The following is a 16,484-nucleotide window of genomic DNA, read 5'->3' as shown; positions in this document are numbered from 1 at the left end:
AAATTTAAACCGTAACTATGTTGCTTGTCATTAAACACCTCTTTTTTATCCTTCCTGTTTTCTCTTCTACCTCAGGTGTTCCTCGATACTTGGTGCCAGTGGCGAAGCACGCAGCTTCAAGCCACGGGATCGAGATGAGATGGTGAAGAAAGTGATCGAGCCCATGGCTTGTGAAGGCCTGCGAACCATCTGCATTGGTTATCGTGATCTTTCTGGTGACCCTGAGCCTGACTGGGATAACGAAGCTGAAATTGTCACAGATCTGACCTGCATCGCAGTCGTGGGGATCGAGGATCCCGTTCGACCTGAGGTACAGTGTGCAGTAAGAACATGTTTCCTGTGTCCTTGTCATGCGCTTTCTCTTTTCAAGCATTTCTCTGCTCCTCCCGCAGGTCCCCGAAGCCATCCGCAAGTGTCAGAGGGCAGGCATCACTGTGCGCATGGTCACCGGCGACAACATCAACACAGCACGAGCTATTGCTGCCAAGTGTGGCATCATTCAGCCCGGGGATGACTTTCTGTGCCTGGAGGGTAAAGACTTCAACCGAAGGATCAGGAATGAGAAAGGAGAGGTTTGTGAAAATTGAATCGCAGCCATCTCAGCGCCAAACCAATACAGACTAAACCAAATCATGAATGTCCGTGCTCTGTGTGCGTGCATGTGTTTGCATTTGTGTTTTAGATTGAGCAAGAGAGAATTGATAAGATCTGGCCTAAACTCAGAGTCCTTGCACGTTCCTCCCCCACGGACAAACACACTCTCGTAAAAGGTAAAATGCTCTTTCTGCTCATCATTCTTAAACCCAATCTTACCGAATACTACCATGTGTGATACGAGAATTACGTGGTGTCCAAAATGGTTAAACTTCCATTTGTATTTTATATTTATATTTTAAATTGTTTTTTACTTAACATTTTTACATTTATAAATTAATTACATTTACAAACTAATTATTTATGATTACATTAAATTCGCGTTTTATAGATTTTATAGCTCTACACTTATTAGATCAAAGAGACATCAGATTTTAAGACCATGACAAAGTTACACTACTGTTCAAAAGTTTTATGTTCTCTTATGCTTAGCAAAGATGCATTTGTACTTTTCTGTTTTAATATATTTTAATATGTAATTTTAGGTATTACTAAGGTTATATATATATATATATATATATATATATATAGCTTTTAAAACATGTCCAAATTGTTGTTTCAGGTGTGTATTTACAATGTAAATTTGCTCAACATACAATCAATTAAAATGTATCAGACTGATGAATTCATGTTTTGTGGTGCCAGTACTTGTTTTCAGTGATTGGTCAAGGTCATGTGCTAGCTGGTAATTGTTTGCTGTGTGATGATGCTATTGTGTAGGCATCATTGACAGCACTGTAGTGGAGCAGAGACAGGTGGTGGCCGTAACTGGTGATGGGACCAATGACGGGCCAGCTCTCAAGAAGGCAGATGTGGGCTTTGCAATGGTAAGCACATCTGACGAACACTTCCCTCTAATCTATTCATATATTCGTCCTTCCATCCAAGAGGTAGCTCAGAGATGAGTAATGGTAGGAGATGAATATTGATTTATTAGAAGCTCTACTTATATCATGTTCACCCAACAAGGGTGTATAATAACACAGGAAGCTCTCCGTTGAATAAAAGCCACTTTTCTCCAAAGAATCTGATTTTGGTGCATGCAGAACCTAAATTTCTTGCTCTTTCTCTGTCTTGCCGTCTCCAGGGTATAGCAGGCACTGATGTAGCTAAAGAAGCCTCTGACATCATCCTGACCGATGATAACTTCTCCAGCATTGTGAAGGCTGTCATGTGGGGGAGAAATGTGTATGACAGCATCTCCAAGTTCCTGCAGTTTCAGCTTACTGTCAATGTAGTGGCCGTCATCGTAGCTTTCACTGGGGCCTGCATTACACAGGTAGCGCACACACTCAAACTATTGTCATTTTAGTGTTATTAGTATTTTATTGTTAGCTTTTAATGTCAGTGATTTTGTGATGTGTCAGTTTTATCATTTAAATAATATTTCATTTTAGGATTAGTAATTTATTGCTTTAAAATTAATGTATTTATTTATTATTTTAGTTCAGGTTTTTATGTAGTACTTTAATTTATTTGAATTATGCTTAGTGTGGTACTATGTTATTTTCCCCAAACAATTATTTTCAATTGGCCTTTAAAAATGCAAGCTGTGATGATGCGATTACAATTGGGTCAATGTTTGGAGGATTTAAAAGCATAAATGTGAAGCTAATATTTTTACAAAAGCACCCGCAGTCATTTTATTTTTATTTCATTTTATGCTGGTCATATTAGAGTTTTAGGTGTCAGGTTATCATGCATTTAAGTTGTAAAATTGGATATAACATACACAGAGAAGGTTAGTAAATATTTTTATTTATTTTACTTTAACTACTTTTATCTTATTTTACTAAAGTAGTTTATATCACATTAAAATACCAATTAATTCTTAAGAGGCATCAAATCCTCCTCTGATAAGAACCAGAAGATGCTTTTCATTTTCCACCTGTAAGTTTCTAATGGCTGGTTCAACAGTACAGAAAACCTACCATACCAATAATTTTTGACTAAAATGTTTATTAGTTTCAGTGACAATTATTGCTTTATTCTAAGTCATTTTTTAAAATTTAATTTGACTTAAACTCTGTTTAGTCTGTTTTGGGAAGATTATAACTTTGGTGTTTAACACTGTTTCAAAAAAAAAAAATTTACACTTAATTTGGTTGGTTTTATGTTGTTTAAATTAGTTTTAAAAGCATTATGAAATTACTTTAGACACTTTCTTTAACTATTAACTTTTTCTCACTACAAGAATAGGAATGTTCAAAGAATTGCAATTGCAATCTTAACTGCTACATTTGTTTAGCCAATATCCTATTATTAGTATCCTTTTATTAGTGTAGTTTTAACTGAGGGTGCTTTAAATTGCATGTGTGGCAATGGAGCTTGAGAAAGATTTTAATTTGCGTGAATCCCACGATGAATGCGTGAGAGTTGGCAGCCCTGCGGTAAGTGAGAGATGGCCACTCTAGATCGCTGATAGCTCTGTGTCATGCAGGTTAGGAGAACTGACTGCATTGCACCTCTCAAGCTCATAGCAAAAGGAAGGCAGCTATAATTAAATCAGCCACTGAGCCTCCTGCTGGAGACTGTTGGTACTGCACACTCTTCACTGGCCAAGAGCGTAATTCAGTACCTTCATCTGCAATCTCTGTGTGTCTGTGTGTAGGACTCTCCGCTAAAAGCAGTACAGATGTTGTGGGTCAACCTGATCATGGATACATTTGCCTCTTTGGCTCTTGCCACCGAGCCGCCCACCGAAGCTCTGCTGCTTAGGAAACCCTACGGGCGCAACAACCCCCTCATCTCGCTCACAATGATGAAGAACATCCTGGGTCACGGAGTCTATCAGCTCGTCATCATCTTCACCCTGCTGTTTGTCGGTAGGACAGAGAGTTCAAGGATCAATATGTGTTGTTTTGCATTATTTATAAGATGAATAATAGGGTAGCAGCTTACAATTCAGACTTAACTTTACAGTCTGCGATATGTTGCATATACTTACATATTCATTTAGCAGCTCTGAGAGTGAGAGCTATACTAGTATAGGCGTCTGATCTGGGGGAATGGGTGAGTGCATGCTGAGTGCACATTTAAAACTTTTAAGAGCAGTTTAATTTTGTATGCCTTCATTTCTGTTATCCTAAAAAGGAGAGAAAATCTTCAACATCGACAGCGGCCGTAACGCCCCCTTACACTCACCCCCATCCGAACACTACACCATCATCTTCAACACCTTCGTCCTGATGCAGCTCTTCAACGAGATCAATGCTCGCAAGATTCACGGCGAAAGGAACGTGTTCGACGGCATCTTCGCCAACCCTATCTTCTGCAGTATTGTTCTGGGAACATTTGGAGTGCAGGTCAGAGATACTTTTTGCATTGTGCTCTAAGAGCAGATTCTCCAGGTTTCTGCAGAATGTGAACCACATGGTTAACAAACTAAATTTGTGATCAGTATTTTTTGTGCTGTTTTGCCTTTTAAAAAAGTCTTTAAAACAAGATCAATTTTGAGAAGCATAATTGTAACTAGTTCTACTATCATTTAGTTTAGATTTCTAAACTATTATTGTCTAAAGACTTCACTAGTAATGTCAATCACAATGCTCATTGCATAAATAATGCTGAAACAAATACTGACCTCTAACCTTAAATTTAAAGGGATAAGTCGCCCAAAAGTGAAAATTCTCTTACCATCATGTTGTTCCAAATCCGTAAGGCCTTTGTTAATTTTTGATGAAATCCCACAGCTTTCTGACCTTTGATAGACAGTAACAGATCTGACATTGACAGTAAAAGAACGACACTGATCAAATGGTTCATGTAACGCACATGTGTCATGGTACTGTCGTTAACATGCATCGACTGACACGGATGGGACGGAATTATTCATTTCGGTCTTCTTTGCGCAAAAAAGTATTCTCGTAGCTTCATAAAATTATGGTTGAACTATTGTCGTATTTTAACGATGTCCTTACTGCCTTTCTGGGCCTTGAACGCAGTAGTTAAATTGCTTTCTATGGAGGGTCAGAAAGCTCTCAGATTTCATTAAATATCTTAATGTGTGTTCCAAAGATGAATGAAGGTCGTATGGGTTTGGAATGACACGAGGGTGACAGAATTAATGACAGAATTTAGGTTTTTGGGTAAACTATCCTTTTAACAAGAATATAGAATTTGTGGCACATCCCGATAAATAAGATCCATCCACTTTGACAGGCGTGTGAATGAAAGCTAATGGGAACCGAATCAGTTTGTTTACAAACACTCTTCAAAATAGCATCTTTTATTTTCCACAGTACAAAAAAATCATACAGTTTTAAAACAGTAAATGTATCTGGGATAACAGTTCTGTTAATCTGTGTGCAGATTGTGATTGTGCAATTTGGGGGCAAGCCCTTCAGCTGTGCCCCTCTCAATGTGGAGCAATGGCTGTGGTGCCTCTTCGTGGGAGTTGGAGAACTGCTGTGGGGTCAGGTAAAAGCAAGAGACATGAGAAAACAAATAAGGAGAACAACCTTAAACAAAATCTTTGTGTGACCGAAGGTGTCGAGTATTTCATCAAGTTTAATATTTTCTTCCCCCAAAGAATCTGATTTATTGGCCAGTTTGAAATTATTGCATCAGCTGAGAAATTTGCCAGACTGCCTCATATGCTATCTGGAAGCATGTTATAATATATCTTTTAGTAACTTAAGAAAATATTCAAATAAATGTAAATTATTTCGTGCGCATCTAATATACTTCCCCTTTCAATTGTAATATACAGTACACATCGTGACCACAGGTTACCAGCCAAACTGTGTGCCACATGTGATTAATTTCAAACCAGTGTACATTAATTGGGACTTTTACTGCTATAACAGCGTCTACTCTTCAGGGAAGGCTTTTTTCTACTAGATTTTGGAACATAGCTGTGTGGATTTGCTCCCATTAAGACACAAGAGCGTCAGTGAGGTCAGGCACTGATGTCGGGTAATGAGGTCTGGCTCATATTGAATTCATCCCACGGGTGTTCAGTTGGGTTCAAGTTCTTCCAGACTCAGTGCAGCATTTTATTGGTGGACAAACTCTTTGGTTTTTATCTTACTGTGAATATTTGTCAGTGGATGCATGATCGATTTTATGCGTTAAGTCTCATGAACTGGTGTAGCCAAAATAGACACATAAAAAGGTGCTAAAAGCTATTTTTAATAGAATGCTACTTAGGAAATATCCCCATTGTCTGATAGATATCACAGACTACAGATTCATTGTTTAACCACTCAAAGCCAAGTTTTTTTTTTTAAAGATACTTTCTGCCTGTCAGTCATTTTGCATAATCTTAGGGCAGCAAGAATGAACTGGATTATGCAAGTTAAGCACAGATTCCAGCTTCGTAAGCATTTTTCAGGTTTGTCTTGCAACAATGTTATCTTGCTGCTGCCAGTTCTGACAGATCAGCTGTGTCTTTGTAGGGCGGAGTTCTGGGGAAAGGGGGTGTGGCTAATTCCACCACTAAATGTGATAGAATGGGAGTGCTTTTAATTATAAGGGCTGTCTATGTTTTTGGCCATAGGTGCCATCCTGGTGCTGCATGGGACTTGAAAATGTGGTTAATCAGATTTGATAGAGCTGAACATGTGATGATATTTATTGTGCCGATTGTGGCTGATATGATAAGCTACTAATTATTTTCACGTTACAGCTAATATTAAAAATGTTGACAATTTTGTCGAAATACACTGATAGAAAAAGCAGGGGCGTGCATGGGTTAATATATCTAATAGGCTACCATTCAAATATTTTCGACATATTTTCTTAAATAATTTTTTTTTAAGTTACTCATGCTCAGCAAAACTACATTTATTCGGTCAAATTACAGTAATATTACAATTTAAAGCAACCACTGTCAATTTTAATATATTTAAATAATAATATGTATGTATTGAGATTATTATGGGTTTGACGGCCCCGGTGATACTTTAATAGGGCCGAGTTTTGGTAGTTCTAGAATTTAAAAAAAGATAGGATATTTACATGTTTTTGCCTATTTTTTTATAAACTGTATATTCAGCCCTGCTCACCATCGTACAGCCACATGTCATTCATCTTAAACAAAATCTTATTTTCATCTCAGGTGATCGCCACCGTGCCCACTAGTCACCTGAAGTGTCTGAAGGAGGCAGGCCACGGGCCAGGGACTGATGAGATGACGGAAGACGAGCTGGCCGAGGATGAGGAGGAGATAGACCACGCTGAGAGGGAGCTACGCAGGGGACAGATCCTCTGGTTTAGAGGCCTTAACCGTATCCAGACTCAGGTGCTGTGCATGAGACCCCTTACCTCTGACCAATCAATCCCTCTGCTAGTACCAGTTAGAGCTCTAGTCACCTATTTGGTTTCCACAGACAGTAGAACTTATGTCTCCTCAAAGAATGCTCTTTTGCTTTTCCTTTCGTTTCCTCCTCTTCTCTCCTCGCTCTCTCTAGACCTTCTCTGAATCACCAACATTAGTTCATCCTTGCCTTCTTCCTCTTCTCCTTCCTCCTCTCCTACTAGCTACTCTATCTCTGTCTCTGCTTCCCACTGTTGGGACCCTTCACTAAATGCGTATAGATTTCCCCCAACAAGAATCTATAACATTCCCTCCCCCCTTTCCCGTGCACAGAGCTCTGTTTTGTCACTCTATTATGTAACTCGAGTCCTTTAAAGTCCTAATTTATTGCTTAGTAACTCATTTGGCTCAGAGTCACAGCACAGAATCAGTCGCAGCCCGGTGCGCTGCATGGGACTTGAATATGTTGTTCCTCAGACTTGATAGAGCTTGAAAGATTGGAACAATGTTTGACTCTGGGGATGCACTAACATTAAAGATCTGATTGATGTTAAACTGCTAATTATTTTCATATTATGACTGTATATAACTCTATATTATATATATATATATATATATATATATATATATATATATATATATATATATATATATATATATATATATATATATATATATATATATATATATATATAACCCAAAAAAAAACTATAAACCAGAACCAAAAATCAATTCATTTTAAATGCTAAATGTGATATTGTACAGTAAGAAATGAAGGGTTTAGACATTTTTGTAAGATTTCTATAAATATATAAAGTAATTATAAAAATGTATCTATAAAATCTATAAAGTAAGTCTTTTATTACATGCTTAACAAGGCTGCAATTGTTGAAAACATTTGTGCTGCTTAACATTTTTGTAAAAATTGTTCTTTGAAGAACAGAAAGTTCATTTAATTTGTCCTCATTAATTACTTTCAGGAAAAAAGTCCAAACTTTACAGTAGTGTATCTACTGAAACAATAAGATAAACCTCTAATAACTAGTGATATAGTACATATTTATAGTGCATCCCTAACTTACACATCAAAGCATGTAATATTATTATAAATGTGCTTACCTTAGTGAGAAGAATATATTAGAAGTACAGTGATTCTTATTTTGATTTGATCTGCATATATAATCAACCAAATGTGTATTATACTATTTTGTTTCTCTGTCCTTTTTCTGTTCACTATCTCTTTCTCTCTACAATTTTCAACTCAGCTCACAGTTTTTTTTTTTATTATTATTAATATTGTTGAAGAAGCTTGATTTGAGTCCGGTGCTAAATTAATTTCCTTGAGTAGAACTGAATTGTTCTCATGCTAATCATAGTTCTCGATCTGGACTCCATCCATGACTTGAAGTGAGATTTTCTCTCCTTATGTGTTTGGGTCTGCCTAGAATTGGTGTGTGCTTGCTCCTTAAATTGTGCTAGAAAAAACTTAATAGCGTCTTTGTGGAAAGATCTGTTGTGTTGTGCGCTTGTGAGTTGCTACCAGAATTGCACAAGGTACATATAAGATATTAAAGGTCGGCAGACATGGATGAGGTGGGTCGTGGTGCATGTTGGTTCATGGCACTGTAACTTTAGAAAGAGCTCTTACAACAGAAAGCTTGCATGGAAGATGTAGCACTCACTCTTTTGGCCATGTTCTTGCCAATATACACCATCAGTGAGCAGACTTGATGGGATAGTAGAGCATTATATAGACATTTTTTAAAATTTGGAGTGCCCGGTATAGATTGCTGAAGTGCTTGTAATGCTCCTTACAAGGTTTCTATCGATTCCCTTCTGCTCGACACTGAGTAGGCAAAACACGACACACATTATAACGGCTGGCCTCATATCATCAGTCAGCTTAATCTAATCACAGCTTTCATCCTGCGTGACTCCACCGAGGAGAGCACCTCCATTTCTCGGTGTTGTGTTTTTGACACAGGGTATTTGCAGATTAATTATCGATGAGGTCTTATGCAAGATGATTGCATATTCTTACGGCATTTCCCATTTCGGTTTGGCCTGGTTCAACTTGTTCTTAAGGGCTGCATGTAAAATTGATTCAGCGCGCAAAGTGAGTTTCAGAGAAGTGAAACATTTGGGGGGTTGTGATTGCAGAGGCATCCATTTGTTGTGTTAGCTTTTATTACAAGTAATGTTCAATGAACTTATCTTGTGCTGTCTATTTGATCTTTTAACCAAGCCATTTAGAAACAAAAGAATACTGCAGTAACATCCGCGCTCTATTTCTGGAAAAATTAACTGACAATTCATCATGTTTCTTTAAGTGAAATGCCATTTGCAACCAGTTTATGTATTCTTGAGTGAATATGATATTCAGGACTTGATTTTGTATTATTTATTGATATGACTTGGCGGTCAGCGATTAATTGTGTTTGTGACAGAACAAGTTATTACATTTTGATGAATGATTATAAAGACTTTTATTCTCTTTGTTATATTATGCACCGATAAATCACTCTTAAAAAGACCCAGACCTTATTCTAAGAAAGTAAACTGGGTCAATTATGATTTCATCATGACTTTCATTATGATCCTTGTTGCAGATTATAAGGGCAGTTTAGCCAAAAATGAAAATTTACTCAGCCTCATGACTTTCTTTCTTCTGTGAAACCCAAAAAGAAGAAATGAGGAAAAATAATTATGCCTGTTCCCATATAGTGACCTTGCCTAAGAAGCCCCAAAAACAACAAGTAATGGAATTACAACAACATAAGGAAGAATAAATAATGACGGAATTTTTATTTTGGGGTTAAAAACTGTGCTTTCAATGTCTAAAGATGTGTCCCTTAGTACACAATGGCAACATAGCTTTGTTTTCTCCTACCGGGTGAAACATCACAAGCATATTTTCTCATCGCTCTGCTCCCTCCTTCTTGCTCTTTCTCTTTTTCTTGCTCTGAAGTGTGTATATGATGTGGTTCTCTCTCTCTCCTGCAGATGGAGGTAGTGAGTACGTTCAAGAGAAGTGGTTCGTTTCAGGGTGCAGTGAGACGTCGATCCTCTGTGCTCAGCCAGCTCCATGACGTAACCAATATTTCTACCCCCACTCATGTAGTTCTCTCCACTGCCAATGCAAGCGCCGCTCCCGGGAGTGAGTTCCCTGCTTTCCCTACCTGTGTCAGACACAACATTCACACACTCAGAGACACATGAAGACTCTTATACACACACACACACACACACACACACACACACACATCACATGCTCCACGCATTCCTCCTCACACACAGCAGCACATGCAACACCCCACCGTGTGCCGTGGTACTTCTGTTCTGTATTTGAAACCTTCTCTGTAGTCGTTTCTCTGTGATTGAGTGGCTCTTTGGCCTGTCTGGCTTTGACCGATCCTCTATGGGCCGCTGTTTGTGTCTCCTCCCCGAGTCCCTCCTCTCCTTCTCTCGATTTCTGTGTGCTGTCTTGCTGTGTCGGGCCTTTTCTCTTGTTGTTGGGTTCTTCTTTGTTGTCTGAAGGTGTTGGTTTTATTTTCAAATCCCCGTTCCTCGATAAGCCATTCTCTGTCCTCTCTCTGTCCAAAACTAAGCCTGTTACCTACAACAAAATTATACAAAAAACGTTAGTGTTAAGTGCGTGGCGTAAAATAGATTGATATGAATTAGAGTGTTATTATTATTTAATTTTTTTTTTTAAGCTGAAGTGGTTGTTTTTTGAGCAAACGGAATTGCAAAAAATATGCTAGATGAGATTTCATAAACACGAACCTTTGGTTGGACAAACACTCCAGTGCCACCACAGGGAAACGCTTTATGGACAAATCAGCGTACAATTTACTCATTTATAGTTGTCTATGGATATTTTGAACTGTAATTTGAACCAAAAAATAAATAGATAAATGAAAAATGACACTTCAGCTTTAAAAAAGCATTTTCCTAATGATTATTTATATACAAACCGGCAAATCCACAACATGACTTTGTGTATACTGAATAACTGAATAATTTTGTGAAATAATTAAATAGCGCTTTTACATTTTTATTTGTTTTTTAAAGCGCGTCTGGATGTTGCGAGAAAACTTGCAATGGGAAGATAAATGTAATCCAAAAAACCTACAGAGAGAACACAGAGAGAGCACTTATTTTCCGAGGGACTTCTGTTGTCAAGCGTGGTTTGCTAAAAAGATGAGGTTGTACAGTAAGCAGAGCTACTCAATGTGCTGCACTGCTATGGCTTTTGAGCCTACACAGGGGTAAACCTTCGAGTATAAGCCCTATAAGGTTCTTCTCCCTCTGATAGTTCTCTCTGTCTCTCTCTCTTTCATTCTCTTTCCCTCTGCTACTTTTTTCCAGATAATGCATCTTGTAATTTCCATCGTGAGACTGTGTGAAAGCGTCCTCTAATGTCTCTGTGCTACGGACTGCGTATCCCTTCCACAGATCCTCAAAGTCTTTTTCTCTGTCCCATGGTTCACATGGTTCATGGCTTAAATCTATTTTTTACCTGTCTCCTGTTCTCTCCTCTGTAGGCATCTTCTAAACTCTTCTAAACTAACAGTCTTTCGTTTTTCTTTCAAAAGTACTCCATTAGCATATGTCTAGATTTCATTCTTTAAAGGAATCAAAACAAGGGTTCAAAACAAGTTCAGCTCTATTGATAGCATCTTTGTCATGCTGTTGAAAATAATATCAGCTTGTCTGTCAGTTTACAAACACAAGCAAGGATACAGATGCTGTCAATTGAGTTAAAAAGTTCTGTCTTAAAATACATTTACCAACTCTCAGGCCATTCCAAACCCGTATGACTTTCTTTTGTCTTTGAGACATAAATAAGGTGCTTTAAAGATGTTCATACTGCTTTTTCACACAATTAGTGCGGATGGTGACTAACTGTAACATAAAAGTATTATAAATCATACACACTATACGCTATATTTAAACTGCTTTAAGAGAGGAAGAGGCCAATTTTGTTGAAGGCCCGAAAATATTGAAGTCCTTCTGCTTGTGGTCACCAATCGTTTTCATTGTATGGAAATTCAGGCTTGGGCTTTGGATTTAGCACAAAATGTTTTTATGTTCCAGTGAAGAAATAAAGTCATGCAGGTTTGGAACAATATGAGGGTGATTAATTGTAATTAAAAGAATGATAATTATCATTCTTTAAACTTATTTTGAACCCAGAATAATGCTTTAATAAACCCTGATAGTATTTAATTAGTGGTTTTAAGATTGTGTGTTATATGTTTATATTTCCGGAAATAGTGGACTAACTGCATTCTTTTTCAATACCTTAAGATTTTTTTCCTAGCTATTTCTCCATCTTTGTGGTATTTTTTTGTTTCAGGCTAGAATTATTCATTACGACCACCATATATCATTGCGGCTGACCGCTCTTTGATGTGCTTCATGTGTATCTGTCCATTTTTCATCACATTTTTTCACTTTGTGTCTGCGGACTTATGCTTATGTGGGTAAAATATGCCACTCCATTCACTCTAGTCTTCTTTTTCAGCCCTCTACGTATCATTTTTCTTGTTTTTTGGTTTTTCGCTGAGTTTCGACTGCGATTCACAAACTCTAACATCATTCTGTCAACCTCGTGTTAAAAATCAGACTACAGAAACATTCAGTAGACGTTAGCGTCTCGACATCTTTGCCTAACTATAGTATTTTTATTCATTTATGATGTATATATTTATACATCATCAGTACGTATCTTCGAAAATCATTTCACGCCTGCAATGCAGCTCTTTAGAGAAGTAAACGCTATATTTAGATCAATCATTCATCGCAGCTCTCCAAAAACATACTTTCTTTCCTCACAGCTGTCTCGCACACAAATGTTTGTTTAAAAATATTTTGACAGATCTACGGATCAAGTTTGTTTTCATTTTAGGTTTTGTAAGATGGGTGCACATTGTAACCCAGAGGTTGAGAAGAGACGCAGTGCTGCCACTAATAGATTCATGTTTATCTCACTCATTTGCTCAAACATTTGCCTTGTACGGTAATGGTTCACTGCTCAACACAGATGCTCCCTATCAGAGAGAGAGCCAGTGGAATATATTTTCACAAAGTGGAAAGGTCCAAGCGACGCTAATTTATTAAAGTTTTCCCAGCTACGATTACTACCATCTGATAAAGATAATCATATTCATAGTCTGTGTCACCGTGCGACTTCTGTCATCAGATTATACAGTGCTTTTTATTAAGTGTGTCGCTAAATGCATAATATCGTATCGTTTTATAAAGATTACCTTAGTTGAATTATTCAAGGCTGCCACTATGTAAGATAAATTACAAATGAGGGCAAAGAATATTGATGCAAAATACACTTTAAATATTTTATAATACTTTTCTAAAATATTCTTTTAAAAAACTAAAAAAAAAAAAAGGAATCGTTCATACTTTGAGTTGGATTAATTGTATTAATAAAACTAAATCTGAAATTCACTACGGAGAGAAATGCACTGTATAATTTACAGCATTTACAGTCACTTCTAAATACAAAAAATTCTAATTAAAGACAGCAGTTAGATATTTTGATAAGTCTAATCGAATTTTTGACCAGCTTCATTGTTTACCCATTATAAAGAGTGAAAATAGGTCCATGTCCAGTGATATGCATAAACCTTTCTGAATGCATTCATACAAATCCAACATGAAATCATTACTTCATCACCGCTTCGTTAACTACTTCCTCTCCTTTCCTGCATCTTTTCACTTTGTCTGCTTCAAGTCTTTCTGTGTAGCTCTATTTTCATTTCAGACATCTTTGGGAAATATTTGTTGAGTAAAGAAGTCTCTTTTTGGTTTTAATGATAAAAGTTTTTCCATCAAGCTTTTTTCTTTGAAGGACAGCGTGGGGGAGACAGTGGATAGTAATCTGGCATGCAAACATCCAGAGCAAAGAGTAAAAAAGAAAAAAAAAAACTCAATCGGTTTTAAACTAACACACATTTCCCAAAAGTGGGCGATATACTCGAACGTTTACCTGTATCCATGCAAAAAAAAACAAAAACAAAGAAAGAAACTCAAAGAACAAAAATGAAAACAAACAGTTTCTCGATTCAGATTTGCATGACTTTTTCTCAACAAACAGGCTCTTTGGAAAAACAGATAAGCACTTAACCAAATGCTTGACAGTCCCTTCCTGTTTGTTTGTTTGTTTTGTCTCTTGTAAATTCTTTCTTGGTCATTTTAGCTTCTTTTCCTTTGCTGGGTGAGTGTTGAAGTGAGGGTTGGGGTGGGCGGCACCGGCCGGTGGCCACAGCAAAGGATCGCGCTCTCAAATCTCCTTCCTTCTGACTATATATACACACACGAGAGACGCGTGTGTATATGTGCTCCAGCCGCATTTGAGTTACTCTTACAGCATGAGCCTGACTGCTTACCATCATGCATTCGAGTTTTTGAGTTTGTTTCTGTTCCTGTTACACGACAACGAGACAGCTGCACTGGAATGAGCGTTTTGCTTTCTGATCGGTTCCCGTGCTCCTTCTTCTTTTCTCTGCATATAGACTGAGGCAGATCTCATCAGCACTCTTCAGCTCTTCTTCTCTGTGTATCATCTGCACTCGACTGCTCCGCTGCATGCCAAAAGATGCTCGCGCTCTTTCTATCTCTCTCTCACTGAATGTGCTTTTCCACACCTCTCTAAACATTCACAACTGAATCTGTCATCCAAATTGTGATCCAGAATAGTATCCCTTACCGAGATAACAAAGGGAGAAAAAAAATACAATTCAATTCCAGGCCCATGATACTGTACGAAGGTGTGATCCATTTGTGCTGATAAGGTGACTTTTGCAGAAACCAGAGATGCTGTGACCTTGTTTATTGTGCCTGCTCTGTTCTTGTCAGTGTGATAGTGCTTGTTAAGGTCTTCTGTCACAGCGGTTGGTGTCATGTAATCAATGGCTCAGTGCCAGGAAGTGACTAGTCATCATCATCCGTCTAGATGATGTCTCTGGAAATTTTAGAACTTATCCTCTGGCAGTCAATGTAATCTGAGCCTGTGGAGCAATTTATCTCATAGGCCTACTAGGGTAGATAATTTGCACGTGTTTCTTCAAATATGCACTTTTATTTTATTTTTCGCCCTTACTACGTTTTTATTTTATTTTATTTTTTTCGCCTTATTACGTTTTAGAACCTTGTATAATCATAAAAAAACTGGGAAAAAAAACGTAATGACGGCTTATATAATATATAATTTTTTTAAATTATCATAACACATTTGTATTGTGAAAATTAATTTGAGATTTCTATACACAAATTACATTGTTTGTGCTGTCATTTTAGCCGCAAATTAAAAATAAAATTAAAAAAGGAAATTATTGTATAATTTCTAATCAAGCTGCAAGTTCGCCAACTTATCCTAAAAAAAAGTCAAATTATTATATAGTTTTAGGTACATAAAAAACTAGCTATTGCATATTAAAATGGAAAGAGTAAGATCACTGTAAAAAAAACTGTAGTGTAAATGTTATTGAAATGTTAATATCACAAAATCATTTTCCTTGTTGTTAGTACAAACAAAGCTAAATTATACTAGTGAAAATACATTTTTTGGAAGTGCTCATAATTGAAGAAACACCTATGTGTTGATATAACTATTCTTCTTATTATATTAAATATTCATTTGTCGTAAATCATGACTAAAAACTGGAATAAAACTCCTTTTCCTGATTAGGGTGATATATAAAACCATGGATGAGATTACAGATCCTTTGATGTTTAACACCTCAGCTATGATATAACTTCACAGCTTATGACCTATTTTCACTCACTGGCATTAACTGACATCATTGGCTGATGGCCTCATTACGCATGTTTCTCCATGGCTACTGTTATGACATCACAATCACATTACTAGAGTGCCATTGCTTCCTTGTTGACTCCTGAATGCTGCTAGTACACTTGAGGAGTATATCGTAACTCCTCCAAGAACAGCATACTGCATCACTGTGGGTGCGTCCTCCCTTCATGTCACCAGCCGGACCCCCAGTCATGCATCTATTCATGACATCTCCTTTGCTTAACACTGTGTTGCAGATTCTTACCCACTCTTTCTTCCATTGGCCGTGTGTCTATGTGTGTATCAAGACATCCTCCCTTATGTTTCTCTTTCTCTTTGTGTCACTACTTCAGATTTCACCACTAAGTCGATATACACACATGGCATATGTTTTGTATTGGCTTTTCTTTTTTCTTTGGTACTTTGTGCTTCCATTTGTCTCTGTGTTTGAGGCCTGGTCTGTTTTCTGTTTTGAGCTTATGAGAATGTTCATCATTTTTAATTTTGAGTGATAACCGAACTGGCAGCTTGGGTCCATTTCCTTTGTCTTAGATTTGGTTTTATTTATTTTTTTCATCTGTCTTTCTTTGAGAAACTCTTAAGATCTGGTTGTGCAGCTTTAGAATAAAGCCTGTGATTATAGGTATTAGAATCAAAAAAATCAATGTGCATTGTGTAATTTCTGCAGCATAAAACCTAAAAACAGAATTGCAATCTTTGTCTGAGCAGCACCTTATTGGCTTAAGCGATGAC

At 37.2% G+C, this 16,484-nt stretch overlaps 1 protein-coding gene across 5 annotated transcripts in view; it reads left to right on the top strand.

The window, feature by feature from the left end:
• Positions 1-16,484, top strand: part of atp2b3b (ATPase plasma membrane Ca2+ transporting 3b) — a 49,200-nt gene that overhangs the window by 27,508 nt on the left and 5,208 nt on the right. For 2 of the 5 annotated variants that reach the window (XM_043224700.1, XM_043224699.1), the window contains 10 exons: positions 76-310; positions 393-572; positions 683-770; positions 1,375-1,481; positions 1,742-1,933; positions 3,266-3,479; positions 3,748-3,959; positions 4,966-5,073; positions 6,716-6,898; positions 9,917-10,070. In XM_043224700.1, the coding sequence (XP_043080635.1) occupies positions 76-310; positions 393-572; positions 683-770; positions 1,375-1,481; positions 1,742-1,933; positions 3,266-3,479; positions 3,748-3,959; positions 4,966-5,073; positions 6,716-6,898; positions 9,917-10,070 (1,673 nt within the window). The remainder of the gene's footprint in view (positions 1-75; positions 311-392; positions 573-682; positions 771-1,374; positions 1,482-1,741; positions 1,934-3,265; positions 3,480-3,747; positions 3,960-4,965; positions 5,074-6,715; positions 6,899-9,916; positions 10,071-16,484) is intronic. The other 3 variants (XM_043224698.1, XM_043224697.1, XM_043224701.1) reach the window with 2 other exon arrangements.

Source organism: Puntigrus tetrazona, chromosome 23, assembly GCF_018831695.1.
Source record: "Puntigrus tetrazona isolate hp1 chromosome 23, ASM1883169v1, whole genome shotgun sequence".
In the NCBI taxonomy this organism is placed as follows: domain Eukaryota; kingdom Metazoa; phylum Chordata; class Actinopteri; order Cypriniformes; family Cyprinidae; genus Puntigrus; species Puntigrus tetrazona.
The sequence above is the reverse complement of the archived record's forward strand: the minus strand, read 5'-3'. Positions and strand labels throughout refer to the sequence as shown.